A 23,923-nucleotide genomic window follows, 5' to 3' on the forward strand; every position below is an offset into this window, starting at 1 on the left:
TTCCAGTGAGTTTGAGGCCAGAGCCATCAAACACTCCTCGTACATTAACCCTTTCATCCCCAGAATCATTCTCATGTACCTCCTCTGGACCTCCCCATTGCCAGCACATCTTTTCTTACATAAGATGCCCAAAACTGCTCCCAATACTCCATATGCATTATAAAGTCTCAACATGACAACCATGCTCTTATATTCTAGTCCTCTCAAAGTGAATGCAAACTTTGTATTTCCATTCCTTACCACTGATTCAACCTGTAAATTAACCTTTAGGAAATTATGCACAAAGTCTTCCAAGTCCTTTTGTACCTCTGATTTTTGAATTTTCTCCCCACTTAGAAAATAGTCTATGCCTTTATTCCTTCCACAAAAGTACATGATCATACACTTCCCTGCAGTATGTTCCATCTTAACCCATTCTCCCAATCTGTCCAAGCCATTCTTCAGACTCCCTGCAACCTCAGCACTACCTGCTTCTCCATCTATCTTTGTACTGCCTGCAAACTTGGCCACATAGCTATTAATTCCGTTATCCCAATAATTGACATATAATGTGAAAAGAAGCAGTCTCAACACCGAATCATGCGGAAAGACACTAATCACCAACAGAACAACCAGAAAAGGCCATTGCCCCCTACCAGTTTGCCAATCCATGTTAGACATACCAGGTAGATTAATTGGTCACTGTAAATTCTCCTGTGATTAGGTTAGGGTCAAAAGGGTTTGGCACAGGTTTGCCTCAGAGCCAGAGAGGCCTACTGAACACTGTATCGTTAAATAAATATAAAAAAAACACCGACCCCGGGGGAACCACTTGTCACCAGCAGACAATATGAAAAGGCCACTCTTTGCCTCCTGGCAGTCAGCCAATCTTCTATCTATGCTAGCATCTTTTCTGTAATACCATGGCTCTTATCTTGTTAAGCAGCCTTATGTGCAGTACTCTGTCACCGGCCTTCTGAAAATCCAAGCATACAATATCCAGACACTCCTTTGCCTATCCTACCTGTTATTTTTTCAAAGAATTCCAAAAGACTTGTCAAGCAAAATTACTCCTTATGGAAATCATGCCAACTTTAGCGGATTTTATCGTGTGTCTCCAAGTACCCCAAAACCTCAGCCTTAATAATCAACTCCAACATCTTCCCAACCACTGAAATCAGACTAACTGGCCTATAATTCTCTTTCTTCTGCCTCCCTCCCTTCTTAAAGAGTGGAGTGGCATTTGCAATTTTCCAGTCTTCTGGAACCATTCCAGAACCTAGTGATCCTGGAAACATAATTACTAATACCTCCATAATCTCTTCAGCTACCCTTCCAGAACCCTGCAGTGTACTCCATCTGGTCCAAGTGACTTATCTATCTTCAGACCTTTCCATTTTCCAAGGATCCTCTCGAGTGGTGGGGTGGAGATACATCTCTCTAAAGAGGTGCAAGGCACTCCTTCCCTCTGCTAGCCTGCAAGTCATCCTTAGGCAAGGGAAAGCTTAGCCCCCCCACTCCCCCACTGATCACGATCACATGAAGCCACGAAAGCAGGTAGTGGATGGTCACGAGTAGCTGTTGCATATAACCTGAGATCAAAGTACGTAATCTGTATTTCAGAATCAGATTTCATTTCACGAGCATATGTCATGAATTTTTTTGTTTTACAGCAGCAGTTCATTGCAGTACCTTATAAAAAAAACTATAAATAAAAATATATATATTTGCACCTATATAAATATATATAGGTGTGTGTATATATATAGATATATATATATATACACATACACACACATATACATACACAGACATACATACACACACACACACACACACACATATACATACACAGACATATATGAAAAAATACCTACTATAAAAAGAGAGGAATTGTGGTGTTGTGGTGTAGACCTGTTGTGGTGATAGGGAAATTGCAGTGGGTCCAGGTCCTTGCTTAGGCAAGAGCTGGTTCTAGCCAAAAACAACTCCTCAAAATTCTTCATCACTGTAGATGTGAGTGCTACTGGATGACAGTCATTAAGGCAGCTCACCCTGCTCTTCTTGGGCACTGGTGAAGCAGGTAGGAACTTCTGACTGTAGTGATGAGAGATTGCAAAATGTCTTTGAACACACTCACCAGTTGGTTGGTACAGGCTTTCAGAGCCCTCCCAGGTACACCATTTCAGTTTGATGCTTTGCAAGGGTTCACCCTCTTGTAAGATGTTCTGATGTCAGCCTCTGAGACAGAGATGACAGGGTCACCTGAGGCTGCAGATATCCTCATAGCTCCCTTTAGGAGTTTTTTGTAAAAGGTGGTGAACTCATCTGAGAGTGAAGCACCATGGTCATTCATGTCGTTAGGCTTCACTTTGAAGCATGGTCTGCAAATCCTGTCAGAATTAACGTGCAAACAATTCTACCCCTAATATCAATCGGAATTGTTGTTTTGCTCTTAAGATAGCCCTCCGCAAGTCATACCTGGCCTTCTTGTACAGTCTTGTATCACCTGACTTGAATGCTTGAGATCCAGCCCTCAGCAGACTACGAATCTCCTGGTTCATCCACTGCTATTGATTCAGGTATGTACGTTACGTTCTCATAGCACTCAGTCATCCACAAAGGTTTTAATGAAGTCACTGACACCTGTGGCATATTCAATAAGACTCAGAAATTAATCCCAAAAACTCTGCAGGCGATCCTCCACCTCCATTGCCCATACTTTCTTGTCCTCCCTACTGGTGCTGCAGTCTTCAGTCTCTGCCTACACTCAGGGAGCCTTCTGTAGGTTGTACCTAGACTTCTTGTATAACTCTGAATCACTGGTCTTGAATGCCACAGATCCAGCCCTCAGCAGACAATGAATATCCTCGTTCATCCACCACTTTTGGTTTAAGTATCTCCGGTATGGTTCACGAAGGTGCAAACTCATCCACACAGACCTTGATGAAGTCAGTGACAACTGTGGCATATTCATTCAGAGTTGAAGATGAATTGCTGAATATTGTCCAGTCCACTGACTTAAACCAGTCTTGTAAGCTCTCATCCACCTCGCTGGATCATACCTTCTTGGTCCTCATCACTAGTGCTGTGGTCATCAGACTCTGCCTATACACTGGGAATAGAAGTACAGCCAGGGACTGGATTTTCCAAAGTATGTGTGTGGGATGGCACAGTAAGTGTTCTTGATGGTGGTACAACAGTGTGTTGGCTCCTCTGGTTTCACAGGAGAAATGCTGGTGTTTGTTGTTCACAGACTTCTTTGAGCTGGACTGGTTGAAATCCCCCACAATAAAAGGGTGAACTGTTTTGTGCCTGCTGATAACCAAGCATTGCTCCTCTGGTGCCTGCCTGACATTGGCCTGAGATGGAATGTACATCGCATCCAGGATGATGGTGGGAAAACTCCCTCAACAGATAAAATGGATAACACAACAGTGGTTGGCCTCATCAACAATGATGATGAGTCTGAATACAGAGAGGAAGTGATGCGGCTAGTGGACTGGTGTGAGAATAACAACCCAAGTCTGAACATGGAGACCAAGGAAATTATTGTTGACTTTAGGAAGCTGCAAATTAGCCACCTCACTCTACACATAAATGGCTTCTCTACAAGTGCACCAAGTTCCTGGGAGTTCACAACATGGACGACTTCACCTGGTTCCTTAATATCTCCTCCCTGAATAAGAAGCGCCTCCACTTCTTCAGGAGATTGAGCCCAGCAAGATGGCAGGGGTTGGGGGTGGGGGGTGGGGGGAAGCACCTTAGCTGAATTTTACAGAAACATTATTGAGAGTATCCTGACAAGTTGCATCTCCATCTGGTATGGGCGCAGCAGAGCATTGGACTGGAAGTTCCTTCAAAGGACACGAAAATAACCAAGAGAATCACAGAAGTCTCCTTACCACCTACTGGGGATGTTTATCAGGAGCACGGCATATGCAGGGTCCTTAGTGTTATCAAGGATCCCACCCATGCATCCAGTATCCTCTTTGACTTTCTACCATCAGGCAAGAAACTCCGATGCATAAAGACAAGAACAGTTAAGATGAGAAACAGCTTCTTCGCTCAAGCCATTTAGGATTCTGAACTTCTTTCTGCATCAGCATTCAAAGTATCTTCTGATAATTTGCACTGTACCCTACAATATTTAATTTATGCACTTTGCTTTGCTAATCTATGCATAATCCAGTTGTAGATTTAATTCTTACTTTCCTAGGTTATTATGTGTCATATATGTGTTATATGTACTACTGTGCTTACACCCTGGTCCAGAGAAATAATATCTCATTTGGCGGTATATATGTATATGGTTAAATAACAAAAAAATTGACTTGATATTTGACCACCATATATTCCAGGTAGGGTTTGCAGGACTGAGACAGAACCACCACATCTATGCACCACAATGAATTAATCATAAAGCATATGCTACCTCCTCTGCCTTTAAAAGGCGGAGTTGTTCAGTCATTGTGGAGAATGGTGAAGTTATCAAGCTGCAGCACTGCATCCAAAATGGCAGCATTAGCCATGTTTCTGTGAAGCAAAGTACACAACAGTCCCTGATGTCCCTCCTGTATAGCAACCTTGCTATGTCTTAATTCTCCCCAGCCCCCCTCCCCCGAGACTGTACATTCATCAGCAGGATAGTCAGAGCTCAGGTCTTAAGTCTCTGCTTTTCAATTGTATTTGTACCTTCAGCACCTCCATTTTCTCAAAGGGGGATGCACTCACGACCCGAGTCTGAAGTCCTGAATCTGTCGATTTTAAGTATTGGTAGAGTTTTTAAGCTTCTTAATAAATGATGTTGCTTACTGAAGTGCCTACTGTCATGACTGTGGATCTCAGCTGTAGTAGTCCTGAATGGGAATCATCAAATACTCCCATCAAAGCTTCACTAAAAGAGCAGCTTATCGGCGCCATCTTCAGAACATTTTACACATTCAAATTAAATTAAAAGATGCCTATTTATAAATAAGATTTTCATTGTGGAGGGATAACTCTGAATCACAGGAAACGTATACAAATAAGTATCGTTAATGCAACAAAACAATGCATTTCACAAAAGTGTTATAAAACAAAGTTTGGTACTAAATCACATTGGAAAATGTAACAAGCAGATCGAGTACTTGGACAAATAGAGGTTTTAAAGAGTACCAGAAAATTTAGTGCAGCTGATAACACAACATCCAGTTTGGGGGGGGGGGGGGTGCAAGCTAAAATAAGCTTAAAAGCTAAGAGATATGGTTGCACAGCTGGAACTAACAGAAAAGGATGCACTGAAGGATTTGAAAATGAGAATAAAAAGATGCATGAGCTAAGACGGCTGGGTAAATAGGAAAAGATTTAATTTGGAATAATGTTATGAAATTTTAGGTGGCCTCAAATTTATCATGATTGAAAGAAGTCTGGAGTAGTGGAGCATCTTTGAGATTAGAAGTAGAATGGAACAGTCTAATAAAGAGGAAACAAAAACATAGATGGAAAATGTCAAGAGCATCAGTACATCATTCCAGGACACCATAATTCAGATTTAAGTAGATCAGCTTAGTTACATATTCTAGTGGCTCAAATAGTCAGTGTTTTAATCTCATTTAGAATGCCATCAGTTTACGTACTAATGGCAGTTAACTCAAAAAAATAAACTTGCCTATAACTTAGGAAAGGCACAAACATTTGTGTGCTACAAATCAAAATTCTATTAAAAACAAAATACAAATGAAAATTGGCAACTTATAATGTGGTTCATAAAATACTTGATTGCAATTCCAACCTTCTCTGAGTAAAAAATATAATACACAAAAGATCCCAAATTTGCAAAGAACCATCTATCAAAATGCAACACGTCGAGATATTACTTCTGAGATTTTTTTCAACCTCATTTAAACAGCCACACAAGTCCAAAGGCCATACCTACAAAAGCAGAGTGTCCACTTTAAGTAAGTTCCAGGCAAGCTCTCAGAACACAAACTGGTGAATCCTCTTTAAGGTATTTATTTATTTTACTCTTTTGACCCTGTCTTCATCAATATAGTGGCACAATATTTCATTATCCAAGTCCAACAAACTCATAAAACACCGACTGAACAATCTCATCTACAAACCATCTAATCATACCACCATCTATCCACTGTGCAAAGGAAAGATCTTCATCCATACAAGGGAAATCGAGTAGCACTCAATACCTTGAGAGCTATAGAATTTCCAAACAGTATTCTCATTACCAAAATGGTTGTTGGCTGTTATCAATGACATTTGACATCTCAGCAGGAACCAAGGAACTTGATAGTTAATATAGTGTTTGAAGAAAGGCAAGCAGTGTTCTGTGGAAGCATACTTGTCTAGTTACCCAGATCAACATTCAGAAACATTCAAAATCATTCTGATAACTGCTATACTTTCCTATGAAGATCTTTAGCAGCGCACAAAATAGAATCAATTCAATACTACTACATTGAATACCTGTTCTGTAGACCACTGATGTTGCATAATTTCCGCAAATTATCATAATCTATTCCTGAAAAATAGTTCATTCCTGAAAAGGAAAAAAAAAGCAAATATTAATTTTAAAATCATTCACAGTTTTGGTCCTAGTAAGATAATTTGCACAACACTGTAATTCTATTTTTGTATATTAACTACAAATGTATTTTAAACGAAGTTCCAAAAGCAACAGAATATAATTTGTCTTTGAGTCACTGAAGTCAGTTTTAGTTCCTTCAGATCTTCTAGGAGTTAATAAAATCGTCCAGTGATTGTTTTGGTTTGAATTCAGCAAATAACAAATGTCCTATGTCTATGATTCTAATACTTTGAGTGTGACAGAATTTGCAAACAGCAGTTCCCATGGCTAAAACAGCTGATGGCTGTTACCAGTAAAAATTTAACATGCTTCTGCAGGGAAATTTGATAGCTAACATAATGTTTGAAGATAGGCAAGCATTCCCCACCCCTCCCCCAGAATTGTCATTACATATCAATTTTAGGAAGGAAAGCTAAATGACTTAATTAATTATTCTTCAATGTAATTAGCCACACAAACTTTCAGAATCATTCTGTTATACTTCCCTATGAGAATCTTTAAGCAGTTTACCAAGCTGAATCAAATCAATTCTACTGTTTTGAATGGTAACAGTTTGGTGAATAAGTGATGCTGGTGTTATAAAATATTAGCCGTGCTTCAGCAGCAGAGGAGCTAATATTGCTATTTAAGTTTACTTTAAATTATGTCTTCTTGAAACATTATCGCCCTTCTTGAGAAGCTATTCCCATAGTATTTTTCAGTAGGGATCTCCTGCATTTAGAGCAAGCAGCTATGAAGTTCTAGCAATTTATTTCCAAATTAGTATGGCATGCAACTTAAATGGAAAGTTGCAGGTGACGGTGTAAAATTCAGCTATTGCCCCACTTGGTTAATAAAAAGGTTGAGCGTTTTAAAGGTACTTGTAGATTAGTTTGCCCAAGTGATTGTAGCCTGCCTTGTAGATGAAACATGCTGCAATCATAATGTACCGGTGGTGGAAAATGAATGTATTAACTCAAGAAACATACATCAAAGTTGCTGGTGAACGCAGCAGGCCAGGCAGCATCTGCTGCGTTCACCAGCAACTTTGATGTATGTTGCTTGAATTTCCAGCATCTGCAGAATTCCTGTTGTTTGTGTATTAACTCAAGAAATATTTAAGTTGTGTTTTAAGGCGTTCTCTTGAATTTAATGCCTAAGCTACTAAACCGCTGTGAGACATTGCGCTAGCTCAGAACGTGAGCCATTAAGTACATCATTCTATGTTAAGCTGAAAACTGTCACAGTTAGTGCTCCTCTCTAGCCGCTGCCTCACGCCTGAACATGAAATCTAAGGGCAACATTGCCAGCACGCCCTACCTCAGGGAACGGGCAATGCGTGCCATCAGCCTCAGGCTGGTTATCACCCCAGCTCCGACACTAACACTATCAGCGTTCTTACCGGGAGTCAGAGCCAACCGGCTCGTACTACTACCGCAAGCACCCGAACCAGCTCTTCCCTTCCATCTAACTGCGGGCCCCGGTTGCTGCCGGTCTCCACAGCAACGGCACCGCGTCGGGTACGTAACGCAACCAAGTCTCGCGGGCAGTCGAACGTCTTCCATAAGTCAAGGTTCTAAACCAAGGTTTAGGTAGGACAATTTGATCTTCAGTAACACTGGGGTTACCCAAGCATATGCAGGCACATGTATATATTGCTAGGGTGCCTAAGGCTTGCACAGTACTGTATTTGTCAAAGTAGAGCGAACAGTTAATTTGTAAATCCGACGGGAAGTTGGGAATGGCGAGGGATGTGTGACTGGTGACAGAGAAATTGTGCAGGCATACCTAGCCCTGAGTCACCAAGCAAGGTCACCAAGTATGACTATGACTATGTATCCCGCACTCTCCCCTCTCCCTTCCTCAACCATGATTCCCTTCTCTTTGCCCTCTTCCCACAATAGAGACCAGTATCAGAATCAGGTTTATCATCACTCACATATGCCATGATATTTTTGCAGGAGCAGTATAGCGCAATACATAAAATTACTACAGTATTATGCAGAATTCTTAGGTATCCTAGATATAGGTAGGTGTGCGTGTGTGCGCGCGCGCACGTACGCTTAAGACTTTTGCACAGTATCGTATATTATAACTTAAGGTTTGCTTTATCATTCCAACTTGTCACTTATTATATTAAGCCACAAAGCTCACATCTTGGGACAAATACTACATACTACATCAAGTATGGGATGAATTCTCAGATTCACTGCACAGGTTTATAGTCTTTGAATTGTAAACGCGAAGCTCAGTTTCTTCATGGGTTGTGACTTCTGGTGTCTCAGAACACCTTATTTTATATGAAGCCTCCAGTTTTCTGAAGGTTTTCTTCGTTCTTAGCCCAACTCAGAACTCTCATGATTCTGGAATTACTCATTGTCGCTCATCCAAGAGCTGAGAAAGCAAAACACGCCTTCTTTCCTTTTCAAGTTATAGTTCTTAATTGATAAAATAATGCATATTTGTACTTTTCTTGTGATTTCCAGGCACACTTACTTTGTTTCTACGTGGGTCGCCACGGTTGCGGCAGTTAGCATGACACTATATAACTCGCGACGTCGGAGTTCAATTCCGCAGGTCAGATCACATTATTGGAGTATTAACGTATTATCCTTTATAGTAGTAAACTATCACAAATCACCTCATACAAGAACTGTGAAAAAAGAGAAAAAAATGGCATCAAGGCCAATTAAGGAGATGCTGGTGCAACAGACTAAAAGTGTGATCATAAACCTAGTCGCTAATGTAGTAGAAGAATTATATAGTATTGATTGCTTTAAATAATAAACTGCATCAAGCCTGTGCTGCTTTAAATTTGGTAATATATGTGCTAACACGACACTAGCCAGTGTAAGATGTGCTCTAAAGTTGTGCCCGTCTCTGTGGAAAAAGCAATATCAGACTCTGATACAGTCTGAAGTTCCCAACTTCAAAAGGGCAACAACTATACCAGAATCCAAGAAGACAAGGGTGAGCTGCCTTAATTACTGTTGTCCAGTAGCACTTAAATCCACAGTGATGACGTGCTTTGAGAGGTTGGTTATGGTTAGCCCTGTCTTAGCAAGGACTTGGGCTCTCTGCAATTTGTATGTCGCCATATTGTCTATGATAGACTCCATTTTTAGCCTTGGATCACCTGGATAATATAATGTTAGGATGATGTTTGTTGACTGCAGCTCAGAATTTAACAGTCATTCCCACAGTTCTGATTAAAAAACTCCAGTCCCTGGTCCTCTGTATTTCCTTCTGTAACTTTATCCTCAACTTCCTAACCTGTAGGCCACAATCTCTGCCGAACGGAAACAACATCTCCACCTCGCTGGCAATCAACACTGGCACACTTCAGCCCACCGCTCTACTCTCTCTACACCCATGACTCTGTGGTTAGACACAGCTCAAAAGGCATCTGTAAATTTGCTGATGATACAACCATTGTTGGCAGAACTTCAGATGGTGATGAGAGGACGTACAGCAGTGAGATATACCAGCTAGTTGAGTGGTCTCACAGCAACAACTTTGCATTCAGTGACTGTAAAACCCAAGAACTGATCACAGACTTCTGAATGGGTAAAGCAAGGGAACACACAATAGTCCTCATCAAGGGATCAGATGTGGAAAGCGTGAGTAATTTCAAGTTCCTGGGTGTCAACATTTCTAAGGATCTATCCTCGGCCCAACAAATTGATGTAATTACAAAGGCGGCATAACTGTGACTATATTGAATTAGGGGTTTAAGGAAAATTGGTATGTCACTAAAAACACAATTTTTTTTTCTTCAGATGTACTGTAGAGAGCTTTATAACCAGCTGCATCACCATCTGGTATTGGGGGGGTGGGGGAACTACTGCACAGGATCGAAGTAAGCTGCAAAGGGTTGTAAACTTAGTCAACTCCATTGTGAGCACTAGCCTCCGTAGTATCCAGAACATCTTCAAGCAGTGATACCTCAAAAAGGCAGTGTTCATCATCAAGGTCCTCACCACCCAGGTCATACCTTCTCCTCATTGCCATCATCAGGAAAGAAGTACAGAAGCTTGAAGACACACACTCGACAATTCAGGAAAAGCTTCTTCCCATCTGCCATCACACTTCTGAATGGACATTGAACACATGAACACTACCTCACTACTTTTTTTGCACTACTTATTTAATTTAACAATTTAATAGACATGTGATTACTGTAACTCATTTTTCTCTATTGTTATGTATTGCTCCCAAAAGTCAACAAACTTCATGACATATACCGATGATATTAATTCTGATTCTGTAGTCCTGACTCTATAGATTTTTGTTTCCTGAGTTGAGGATGCAATTAAGACTCAATTATATTCGTATTTCTAGATTCATAAATAGGTTAATCTAGATAAAGGTGAGTGATTTCCTTTCCTGAAGAGATTAGTGAACTAGTTAGCTTGTTGCAAAAAGCTGCTAATTATATGGATATATTACGATTGGAAACATAGAAAACATAGCACAATACAGGTCCATCGGCCCACAAAGCTGTGCTGAACATGTCCCTACCTTAGACCTATCTAGGCTTTACTCATAGGCCTCTATTTTTCTAAGCTCCATATAGCCATCTAGGAGTCTCTTAAAAGACCCTACCATTTCCGCCTCCACCACTACTGCCGGCAGCCCATTCCATGTACTCACCACTCTCTGCGTAAAAAACTTACCCCTGACATCTCCTCTGTACCTACTTCCAAGCACCTTAAAACTATGCCCTCTCATACTAGCCATTTCAGCCCTGGGGAAAAGCCTCTGACTATCCACACGATTAATGCCTCTCATTATCTTGCACACCTCTATCAGGTCACCTCTCATTCTCTGTCGCTCCAAGGAGAAAAGGCCAAGTTCACTCAACCTATTCTCATAAGGCATGCTCCCCAATCCAGGCAACATCCTTGTAAATCTCCTCTGCACCAGTGCTATGGTTTCCACGTCCTTCCGGTAGTGAGGCGACCAGAATTGAGCACAGTAGTCCAAGTGGGGCCTGACCAGGGTCCTATATAGCTGCAACATTACCTCTCGCCTCTTAAACTCAATTCTACGATTGATGAAGGCCAATGCACCATATGCCTTCTTAACCACAGAGTCAACCTGCGTAGCGGCTTTGAGTGTCTTATGGACTCGGACCCCAAGATCCCTTTGATCCTTCACACTGCCAGAAGTCTTGCCATTAATACTATATTCTGCCATTATATTTCACCTACCAAAATGAACCACCTCACACTTATCTGGGTTGAACTCCATCTGCCATTTCTCAGCCCAGTTTTGTATCCTATCAATATTCTGTTGTAACCTCTGACGGCCCTCCACACTATCCACAACACCCCCAACCTTTGTGTCATCATCAAATTTACTAACCCATCCCTCCACTTCCTTATCCAGGTCATTTATAAAAATCACAAAGAGTAGGGGTCCCAGAACAGATCCCTGAGGCACACCACTGGTCACCAGCCTCCATGCAGAATATGACCCATCTACAACCACTCTTTGCCTTCTGTGGGCAAGCCAGTTCTGGATCCACAAAGCAACATCCCCTTGGATCCTATGCCCCCTTACTTTCTTAATAACCCTTGCATGGGGTACCTTATGAAATACCTTATTAAAATCCATATACACTACATCTACTACTCTACCTTCAGCAATGTGTTTAGTTATATCCTCAAAAAAATTCAGTCAGGCTTGTAAGGCACAACCTGCCTTTGACAAATCTATGCTGACTATTCCTAATTATGACAACTATTTTTAATTCTATATCAATTGAACTTAATTCCCCATTTACTATAGTGGGATTTGCATTCCTACCTCTGGATCAATGGCCCTAAATTCTGGTTGCTAGTTTAATTTAACCATTCTGCTAAATAGTCAAGATTTTCAAACAATAACTTTTCTCAAGACTGAAAACAATTGAAGAAAGAATTAACATTTATTTTAAGCTGACTTTGAAATCAAGTTATGATTGGATCTCATTGAGCACAGTTGGAAAGAATTGGACCACAGAGAACAATCTGATGCTTTCTCACAGAGTGATCAGTTTGAGCAGATAATGGATGATTTAAAGTACTTGATCAGCAGGGATCAAATTATAGAATCAGGACTGCACTCTGGGGAAATGAGTACTATCTGAGACAGAGTTCTCCCTAGAAAAGTACATACAAACCTTCAAAGCAAACCAAAACAAGCCTTGAAATATTGAATGGCTAACAGTTGTAAGCATGTAATGAAGCACAAGACAAAAGGGGAAATAAGAAAAAAATATAAGCAAAGTCAATTGGAAGATCATTCTACCAAAATGTGTGCAATGATGAAGATACCATAACTCCATAGAGAAAGCAAAATGGGATGTGCTGAGGCTGGATGCAGCATAACAGTTGAAAAGTTTTACTTAATTAAATATTGTTGTTGTTGTTTTGAACTAATTTTTAAAAGAAAAACTGAGACATGGAAGAACACATTCAAAAATGAAAAAGAAGTAGAGACTTGATATTCATGTTCTTCCGTGTGGTGATTATTCTGGCCCTATAATTGCATATCTTTTTGGATAGTTGCCCCTCTATATCCATTACTTAAAATGAGAGCATTCTGACCACTTATATACAATTAATAATTTGGAAGAGAGGACCAAGTATAATGTACCTAGATTTAATGATGACACTAAATTGAATGGAAAAGCAAATTGCACAGGTGATGCAGAGACTCTGTACAGAGAGATATAGATAGGGTCAGTGAGTAAGAAAGGGTGTGCCAGATGGGCTACAATGTTGATAAATGTGAAGTCACAATTTGGAAGAAAAAATGAAAGATCAGGTAATTTAAGTGGTGCAAGATTACAGTATGCTGTTGGGCAAGAGGGACTTGAAAACACTTGTGCATGAATCGCAAGAAGTTGGTTTGCAAATGCAACAGAGTATCAAGAAGGCAAATGGAATGTTAGCCTTCATTGTGAGATACATTGAATGTATGAGTAACATACACAAAATGCTGCAAGTCACCTGGTCATGCAGCCTCTATGGAGAGAAATAAATAACATTTCAGGCCGAGACACTTGATCAGGATTGAAAAGGAATGAGGAAGAAGGAATAAGGAGGTGAGGGCAAGAGACATAGTACAATCAGTCAGATGACAGGTAAAACCAGGTGAAGGGGGAAGGCAGGTGTGTGGGAGGGGGGATGAAGCGAGAAGCTGGGAGGTGATAGGTGGAAAAGTAAAGGGTGAAGAAGGAAGTATCTAATAGGAAAGAGGAGTGGACCATGGCAGCAATGGAAGGAGGAGAGACACCTGAGGGAGATGATAGGCAGGTGAGGAGAAGAAAAAGGGGAGCCGGAAATTGGGAATGGAAAAGAGAGAATGGGGAGGGTGGAGAAATCACCAGAAGTTAGAGAAATCGACGTTCAGGCCATCAGGTTACAGGCTACCCGACAAAATATGAAGTGTTGTTCCTTCAACCTGTAGGTGGTCTCATCTTTGCAATAGATGAGAATGTTGGAATGGAAAGTTTTCAAAGGTATAAAAGGTACAATTTAATGTCAGAGAAACGTATACAATATACATGCTGAATTGCTTTTTCTTCACAACCATCCATGAAAACAGAGGAGTGCCCCAAAGAATGAATGACAGTCAAATGTTAGAACCCCAAAGTGCCCCCAGCTCCCCTCCCTCCCACGTGTAAGCGGCAGCAAAGCCACCATACCCCCCTCCCCCCACTGGCAAAAGAAAAGCATCAGCACCCGTCAGCGAGCACTGAAGCGTGAGCAAAGCAACAGTAAAGGCACAGACTTGCAGTTACCCCAAAGACTATATTGTTCACCTGGCATTCTACATACCATAGGCTCTCTCTCTCCCCAATAAGGGAGAAAGAGATGTCTCTGTTTTCATAGCGAGTGGGGAGACATAACAAACAACTCGCTGGTTTATGATGTTAAAAGTCCACCATGTTGCTTTTCTTTTGAGCTCTGTGCCCAAAGATCATGAATCTCTGGGCATACAGCCGCAGATATTCCAACTGCCCGACGACTCACAGGTCTCCTCAGCCCTCAATCGGCCCACTCCAGAGGCCCGAAAGCCATCTACCAAAGCCAAGCTAAATACTTAAGCTTAGCCCTTGGTGTGCCGTACAACAGCCAGTCCTGAAACCCCGAGAGTAGGTCCCATTCCCACAAAGAACCGTAGTCAGCATGTAACTCCAGGTCAGGATTTCAAAAGAACCCTGAAAGGGAAAAATAAAGATGTTAAAGATGGAAATAGAGCTGTTTCCAAAGATGCAAGCAAAGGAGCCGGTGTTTAGCGCCATCATCACTCCGCTCCGCCTTCTTGAATGGGACGTAGCATTAAAATTGTTGGCCACCGGGAAATTCTACCAATTCAATTCGATTTGATTCATTATTCGGGGGTCAAAGTGCAAAACAGTACCAACAGTCACGCACGGCACGAAGCATACATAGCACATACAAGATAGCAAGCACATGAAGGAAATCAGCCACACAAAGAAAGTGCAGGCCCTGAATCCCTGTATGCCATGTGTTGCAAACTGAGCAAAGCGCCCAACAAAGCAATTCCCCAATTTGTGTTGAGTCTCACTGAAGTTGAGAAGTTATGAGGGAATATGTCGCCTTATGGATAAAAATATTAAACAATAGGATCTCCAATGTTTTATTATAACATTATTAGCCTATTTCTTCTCTTATTCAGTCTATGAAGGGGGACCTGCTATTCAGTTAGATTTTTGCATTTTTGAATGTCAATTCCAGTACCTATTATAGGTTCCTAATACAATATGCAAAATATGAATTATTTTCCTATCCAGGAGTGCAGATAGGAATTTAAACGTTACATTTTTAAGGGTTAATTACTCATGCATTATTAATAAATGCACATACAGGAATCTTTAATATGCATCATAATTATTAGATAGTCTTTTCTGAGCATGAATCTCAAACTTCTTCATATCCTCCTATTTTCGTGGAACTGCTCATAAATACATATTAAAAATACTTTCCTTAAATGTTGTCCAGGTTGAAGCATATGTGTAGTGTTAAAGGGATACTTCATTGTCAGAGAATTGAGACTTCACAAGCTCTGTTAAATGATATGCTTTTAAATGGAAAACAAATCAATTTTCCAGAATAGAAGTGCTTCCTCTCAATCACAATTATCCATTCATCCACCCCGTTGTTAACCTCACATCTCCTTTCCTAGAGCATGGCTTTGTGTTGTTGCAAGAATACTTCAACTAAATTTATGTCCCTTGGCCATGTAAACATACTAATTCAATTTTTTGTGCAGCAAATAATGCTACTGTTCCCCAACTGATACTAAGAAAAAGGTGATTAACTTGCAATTAAACACATTGTTGTTTAGAGTATAAATTACAATAAATTAATGCTGAGAATAGAACTAACTCTTTCAGTTGAAAGCCAATTGCTATTAGGCTACATTTGATGCTAGTTTCCCAGTAAGCTTGTTATTGTGCAGGAATACTCAGAAATGAAAAAAAAATACTGAAATAATCAGAATCTCAGTATTAAAGAAGCTCTATGTGTTGCATAATGAAATATTTATCAAGGATTAACATTTCCAAAGGTATTGTAAATTATATCTTCTTAAAAAGCTTTTCCTCTTTAAGTATGGTGAAATGCAATTTAAATTGCTATTTATTAGAAATTGCACAGACATCCTTGACTTGCATAGGTTTCAGTGACACTGGATCCTGTGCAGACTTCACTAGCAATACACTAACTTAGTTAATTTATCTCTATGTTAAATCATGCAACTAAGTTAAAATCTTGGAATTCAGTTTTTCATGTGCAATGTTCTTTTGTGTCACTTATCAGTGCTTTCCATTTTGTGTCAAATATAACCAAAAATATTGTTTTTTACTGATTTAAAATCAACCTATGATCTGAAATCATCTGTTCCAAATGGCTGATTAATCAATAAAACCTTTTGTTACACATTTTATCACAAAGTGTCTATGGGGTTTTGCACTGGAACTAGGGAAATTAAGAATGCACCATGTTGTTTAGAGTTCCATTGGAAACCAGTATAGGAAAGTGTAAATCAGAGTCTGAATCAGATTTATCATCACTGAAGTACCTCCTGTACCTAATGAAGGGGCCACCAATGTATGTCCGTGGTCTTCTGTTGCTGTAGACCATCCACCTTCCTGTCAGCTTGAACCAATCTGGCCATTCTCCTCTGATCTCTCTCATTCACAAGGCATTGTCACCCACAAGACTCTCATTCACTGGATGTTATTTGTTTCTTTGTAAACTCTGGAGACTGTTGTACATGAAAGTCATAGGAGATCAGCAGCTTCTGAGATACTCAAACAACCCCATCTGGCACCAACAATCATTCCATGGTAAGAGTCTGTTAGATCACTTTTCGTTCTCTTTCTGATGTTTGGTCTGAACAATAACTGAACCTCTAGACCGTATCTGCATGCTTTTATGCATTGAATTGCTGCCACATGATTGGCTGATTAGATATTTGCATTAACAAGTAGGTGTACCAGTAAAGTGACCACTGAATGTATATTGTGATATTTGTTGTTTTGTGGCAGCAGTACAGTGTAAGACATTACAATTACTCTAAGTTACATAAATAAATAGTGTAAAAGAGTAGTGTTTAGTGTTCATAGACTATTCAGAGCTCTGATGCCAGAGGTGAAAAAGATGTTCCAAAAACTTTAAGTGTGGTCTTCAGTCCCTTGTACCTCTCCCCTGATGTTAGCAATGAGAATACTGGCTAGTGAGGCTCCTTAATGATGGATACCACCTTCCTGAGGCCCACCTCCGAAAGATGTCCTCCATGGTGGGAAAATTTGTGCACATGATAGAGCTAGTTGAGTCTAAAACCGTCTGCAACCTCTTACGATCATGATATGTGTACTCCCAAATTCACGTTTCTGAAGTCCGCAAGCAGTTCCTTGGTCTTGCTGATGTTGAGTGCAAGGTTGTTGTTGTGACAGCACTCAAGCAGCTGATCTATCTCATTCTTGTACACCTCCTTGTCTCCATCTGAGATTCTGCCAACAACAGTGGAGTTATTAGTGAATTTGAGTTATGCCTAGCCACAGAGTTATGAATATAGAGAGAGTAAAACAGTGGGCTAAGCGGAGTTACGAATGTAGGGAGAGTAGAACAATGGGCTAAGCATGCACCCTTGAGGTGCACCTGTGTGAATTATTAACAAAGAGGAGATTTTAACATTTTGTAACTCCAAAACATAAAACTAATTCAAAGCAAAAAGACAGAGGTGGGAATAATATACAGCAGCATTCCCCAACCACCGGGCCGCAAAGCATGTGCTACTGGGCCGTGAGGAAACAATATGATTTGGCGATATGAGTCAGCTGCACCTTCCCTCATTCCCTGTCAAGCCCACTGTTGAGCCATTGCGCATGCGAGGTCATTACTCGCGCGTCATCCATGTCAGCGCGGGAAGGAGATCAACTCCTTGAGCTTGCAAATGACGACGGGCTGAAAAGTATGTTTGACATAACAACTCTGCCGGCATTCTGGATCAAAGTTACGGCTAAATATCCTGAGATAGCCACAAATGCACTGAAAACGTTGCTTCCATTTCCAACATTTTTCTGCAAAGCGGAGTTTTCTGCAATGAATGCTGCGAAAACTAAATTGTGTAATAGACAGGACATAAGGAACCCCCTTCGAGTATCACTGTCTCCCATCACCCCTCGATAGGACCGTGTTGTTGCAGGGAAACAAACCCAGGGCTCCCACTGATTCAGCGATATTGGTGTGTTGCGATGATTCTATATGTTCATACGGGGAAAATATGTGCTGTGTGTTTAATATCCAAATGTTACTTAAATGTTATGATGCTATTGACTTACTTATATAACCATATAACAATTACAGCGTGGAAACAGGCCATCTCGGCCTTCTAGTCCGTGCCGAACGCTACTCTCACCTAGTCCCACCGACCTGCACTCAGCCCATAACCCTACATTCCTTTCCTGTCCATATACCTATCCAATTTTTCTTTAAATGATAATATCGAACCTGCCTCTACCACTTCTACTGGAAGTTCATTCAACACTTACTTCAAGCTCCCCTGATAATTGACTTATCACTATATTCATGCGAGGAAAGTATGTGCTGTGTGTTTAATGTTAAATCCGTTAGATAAACCCTTTTAGAAACGAAATTGAGTGTATTAGCCACTTATCACCGATATTCTGGTCGTGATTAATTCCGCGCCCCCCCCCCACCCCGTCGCCGAACAGAATCGGCAAAAATGATTTGCAGGGGGAAAAGAATCGGCAGGTACAGGCATGCACAGGTCACACATGCGCACTGGTGCCCGCGCAAGGCTTCATGGTCACTGTAGTCTTCCTCTGGGTAAACACAACTTATATGAGTGCTACGCTTGTCCGTTGGCAGCCTACTGCACCCCCCTCCCCCCGGTCGGCCGGTCCGCAAGAAAATTGTCAATATTAAACCAGTCCGCAGTGCAAAAAAGGTTGGGGACCCCTGACATACAGTACTTTGCAAAAGTCTTAGACGCCCTAGCTAATATATGTGCCTAAGAAATTTGCACAGTACTGTACCTTAGTTTCATCTTTACTTTAAGCAAAGCACGTATGTATGACGTGGTAATGTCATATTGTATGCAATTCACTTATTTTTACATAAAACCCATAAAGAATGCTTAATCAAACAATATATTTACAATATTACTCAAATGCTACTGAAATACTAAAAACACAACAGAGATGTTTTAACTAATCTGTTCTGACTGTGGTCTCCTGATGAGGAAGCCAGTTGCACAGAGGCCCAGGTTTTCAAACTTGTGGATTAGTAGTGAGGGGACAGTGGTAGTGAATTCTGAGCTGTACTAAATAAACATCAGCCTGATATATGTTTTGTTGTCCAGGTGCTCTGAATCTGAGTGGATAGTCAGTGAGATTGCATCGCTGTAGACCTCTGCAGCTTCTGCAACTTTATTAACTATTAGTTAGGCCACAACAGGACTGAAAGAAGCTACAGAAAGTTGTAAAACTAGTCAGCTCCTTCTTGGATACTATCCTCCATATTATCCAAGACATCTTCAAGGAGTGGTGCCTCAGAAAGGCAGCGTCTATTATTAAGGACTCCCATCACCCAGGACTTGCCCTCTTTTCATTGTTACAGTCAGGAAGGAGGTACAGAAGCCTGAAGGCACACACTCCGCGATTCCGGAATAGCTTCTTCCTTCTGCCATCTGATTTCTAAATGGACATTGAACCCATGAACATTACCTCACTTCTTTTATTTTTTTCATTTTGCACTACTATTTTTAATTTAACTATTTAATATACATATATACTTACTGTAATTCATTTTTCTATATTTATCATATATTGCATTGTACTGCTGCTGATAAATTAACAAATTTCTCAATATATGCCAGTAATATTAAGCCTGATTCTGACTCTGATTCTGATTCTAACCTGTTGTGACAGTAGGCAAACTATAAAGGTGTAAGTCTTTGCTCAAGAAAGAGTAAATTCTAGCCTTGATCAACCTCTCAAAGCACTTCACCACAGTAGATGTGATTGCTACTGGGCAATAGTTGCTAAAGCAGCTCACCTTGCTCTTCTTGGATGCCAGTATGATTAATGCCCTTTTGAAGCTGGTAGGAACCTCTGACAGTAGCAGTGAGAGATTGAAGAATGGGTAGCATCTAAACCAATCAATTTATTGGATTGTCCTGACGAAGGGTCTTGGCCTGAAACATCGACTGTACCTCTTCCTAGAGATGCTGCCTGGGTGGCTATGTTCACCAGCAACTTTTATGTGTGTTACTTGAAATTCCAGCATCTGCAGATTTCCTCGTGTTTGCAATTTATTGGATCCTTACTTATTGGACTAGAAATGTATCACTTTGTAAAACAAGTCATATCAGGCTAGCCACATGATATTACATTCCATTACAAACAATGGAATATGAAAGTAAAACATATTCACTTCGCTATGTCATACTTTGTACTCTTGCTGAGAAAGGTTATATACACCAAAAATCAAACTAGAGTGGACATGCATGCTGTATGCTTTAATCCTATGGATGAGCTTAATAGGTAGTTAAGAACTGTAAGTGAATCTGTGTTATGCATCAAGGAACAAGGAATATTTCATCTTCAATACATGGCAGGGATTTTGCTAGAGATTGAGATGTTCTTCCCAACACGGCGAACTTCATCAACCCGTCTGTAGAAGTATGGGGTAAAAATCTACATTCTCAGTTGCCACTACTATTGCAGTTTGTTGGTCTTTGATGTCCACCACAGCTTGCCTCTACACACTTGTCAAACACTGGGAGACTAAAGAAAGGGAAAGGTGTTGCTGTAGCGATGAGCTACACACAGAGCTAGAAATAACAACACGCAGTCTGTAAGTTGCACTCGAGATTAGTTTATTCAAACTTAGCGGCACTGGCTTTTACGTAGTTCCGTTCCCGCGCTCTCCGGGCGGAAATGACATCAGAGGTGCATTAGAAAAGTCTCTTCCCGCGCGTGGGCTTTCCCCCCTTGCTGGTGAAGAAGAAGACCCAGTGCCATTTTGGGGCTGGCTTCTCTGCCGACGCGCACGCCATTTTGTGAGCCGGTTCACCTGTGTAGAAAGTGGGTCGCCACATTGCCATCTATTCCTCGAAGTGTTCTCATGCATCCATTAAACTAATGCTGATTTATTTAGACATTATATTACTGCACAATCCCCATATCCCTTAACATTCCAGAAATGTGTGCTTTAACAAATGATGATTGAGTGCTCCAGCTCATTGTGATAGAGAAAAATTACTAGTCTCAGATTGAAGAAATTTCTTCCCTTTTGGCCTTCAATAACCTACCATATATTCTGACTTTGTGACCGCCTGGTTCTACACTCTTTAGCCACGAAAGCATCCTCTCTATTTGCAGTCTACTGTAAGTTATCATAAATTTCAATGAGATTTCCTCTCTTAAGAGAATGCAGGTCTGGTCTACTGGATTTCTTCTCATGGCGGAAAACCTGCCATCCCTGGAATCAGTTTCATGAAACTCCTCTACATTCCCTGTATATGAAGTCTATATTTTTTTTTAAGTAAGGAAACCAAAACTGTGTAATATTCCAGAAACGGTCTTGCTAAGTCCCCTTATAAACGCAATAAGACATCTTTATTCCAGTGCTCAAATTATCTCATAGTAAAAGCCAACATACCATTAGTTTTCCTAATTGATTGCTGCATATGCATTCAAAAATTGTCTGCTTTTCTGTTTTGTGTATTGAACTTATCATTTTTCAATATTATCATGTATCTGCTATGTTCTTGCCCTCTCAACTCAGCTTTCCTATATCTTTTTCAAACATTTTTATTTCATTCTCCGTGCTCACATTTCCACTTAATAATGCAGTTTCAGTTCAAGATAATGTCAAGCTTGTCATAAGATGTTAAGTAAATCAGTGCCATAGAGTCAGTGGCACCATATACCATAGGGAAGCATTCAATCTTGAATCCAGTAAGAAAGAATACAATGACTAACTCTGTTCTCAGTACTACCATCACTTCTGAGGAGAAATTTTACCCAGTCTGTATGCATCTATCTTCTGTACAGCCTCTGTTATCAAAATTGTCTTCAATATCAACCAATTTCCTAAAAATTTGAAACATCGTACCAGTGTGCAAAAGTACATCACCATACATTTCAATGTAAAACCATGGCATAAACTATTAAATAATTGTTCATAATCCACTAAATAAAACAGGTTGACAGTGACCATTATAAATTCTGATTAACATCATGCAGAGCTTTGCAAAGATAAAGGGATCCTACTAATCCTGGGCTTCACCATGGAACTCCAAAATGGCAGCAGTGTAGTCAAATTATCATTGCATACTGGCATCATGATCTGCCATCTCTGCATGCCATCAGCAGCTGTTAAATGTACATTAGCAAATCCTTTAACAAATGGTACACAGAGTAAATTTTTACCACCTGTGGTGCTTCTGTTGTTCTATGTCGAAGCACACAAGATGAGATGCCTTAGATGCCAGTGTCATAGAAATTATCCAGTGCATTTTAAATTTATAATTAAGACCCATCCATGCCTAGGACTTTCAAATTAAAAAAAATAATTGGTTAACAAGCTTGCATCACTAATGGAAAAATGTTAATATGAAATTCACGAATGTTAAATTGAACTCAGTTCACAATGCCTATTGTTATTGTTTTAAGTCTCTTATGGGAAGTGCATTTCAATGGCAAAGCTGATACTCATTGCTCATCTTAATGAAAATATCATGAGTCACTTGGGTGGAGTTGATGGCCCTTGAACCACTATGGTCATGATGAAGATACTTATTCATTGCTGGCAGAAATTTCAGAGCCTATTTTCAAATTATGTTGGTGTTTGCCTTGAAGGAAATCTGCTGCAATGTGATAATAACAAGATAAAATGACACAGACAGAAGTATTTTCAGAGCTTAAAGATCAGCAAACTGTTTTGACAGCTTAATCAACTCAGAAAGCATCCTATTTCTTAATGTTAGGGGATGAGTTGACTATCATTAACCTTTAGCCTATCTGTCTTTGGCACACCATCACCTAGAAATTACTCAGTGGGCAGTACCACAAAATTTCATGGGAACTGTAGCTACTGCTATAGTGTACCTTCAGTACTATCAGCATTTGATGAACTTCTGGTGTCTGATTCTTCTTTAATTCTGAAGAAAAAAAAACACACCTACTTCAGAAACCAATTACAATGTGATTTAAAATATTTTTGAAATTGCATGCAAGTTATTTGAATACAAACAGATCAACAAAATATTTTAATCAGAGGTCAAAAATAATAAAAATAATAAGCAATTCACATAGTTCAAAAACAGATTGAAAATAAATTTGCTGCTAGAAAAAATGTGATGCAGAATCCCATGGAATACGAAAGTTCAACCTTGCACAGATGGAAGAGTTTTGTAGAATGTGAGAGACTACTGTGTGCCTTCATATGCTGTAGTTATTTCAAAAATACATGAAGGACATAGTTCAAGGTTCAAGGATCATTTTATTGTCAAAGTATGCATGTACAATACAACTCTGATATTTGTCTTCTCCAGATAGCCATGAAATACACAGGAAAAAGGAAAAGAAACAAAACTCGCAGACCCCAGAATCACCCACCCCTCCCCACAGCAAAAGATGGTGACAATAACAATCCTCTGGAGCAGCATGTAATCCAGATGTCACGATTCATTTAAAACAATTTGACTGCTTCAGCATGAGATAGAGACATATATAATTTTGAATTATTCTGATATTGCATAGGTATATAGAACTATTTCTGAAACTGCCACAGAATAAATTACATTTGATAACATAATTGAATAGTTTGC

At 40.1% G+C, this 23,923-nt stretch overlaps 2 protein-coding genes across 3 annotated transcripts in view; one reads left to right on the forward strand and one right to left on the reverse strand.

Moving 5' to 3' along the window:
• cnbd1 (cyclic nucleotide binding domain containing 1) overlaps positions 1-8,029 on the reverse strand; it is a 148,491-nt gene extending 140,462 nt beyond the window's left edge. For both annotated transcript variants that reach the window (XM_063061641.1, XM_063061649.1), the window contains exons 1-2: positions 7,944-8,029; positions 6,442-6,514 (exon numbers count right to left, since the gene is read on the reverse strand). In XM_063061641.1, the coding sequence (XP_062917711.1) occupies positions 6,442-6,512 (71 nt within the window). In that variant the 5' untranslated portion in view covers positions 6,513-6,514; positions 7,944-8,029. The remainder of the gene's footprint in view (positions 1-6,441; positions 6,515-7,943) is intronic.
• The window catches only part of LOC134348340 (cyclic nucleotide-gated cation channel beta-3-like), a 163,520-nt gene continuing 147,422 nt past the window's right edge, over positions 7,826-23,923 (forward strand). The window contains exon 1 of the mRNA XM_063051588.1: positions 7,826-8,061. Coding sequence (XP_062907658.1) covers positions 7,826-8,061 — 236 coding nt within the window. The remainder of the gene's footprint in view (positions 8,062-23,923) is intronic.

Source organism: Mobula hypostoma, chromosome 1, assembly GCF_963921235.1.
Source record: "Mobula hypostoma chromosome 1, sMobHyp1.1, whole genome shotgun sequence".
NCBI lineage: Eukaryota > Metazoa > Chordata > Chondrichthyes > Myliobatiformes > Myliobatidae > Mobula > Mobula hypostoma.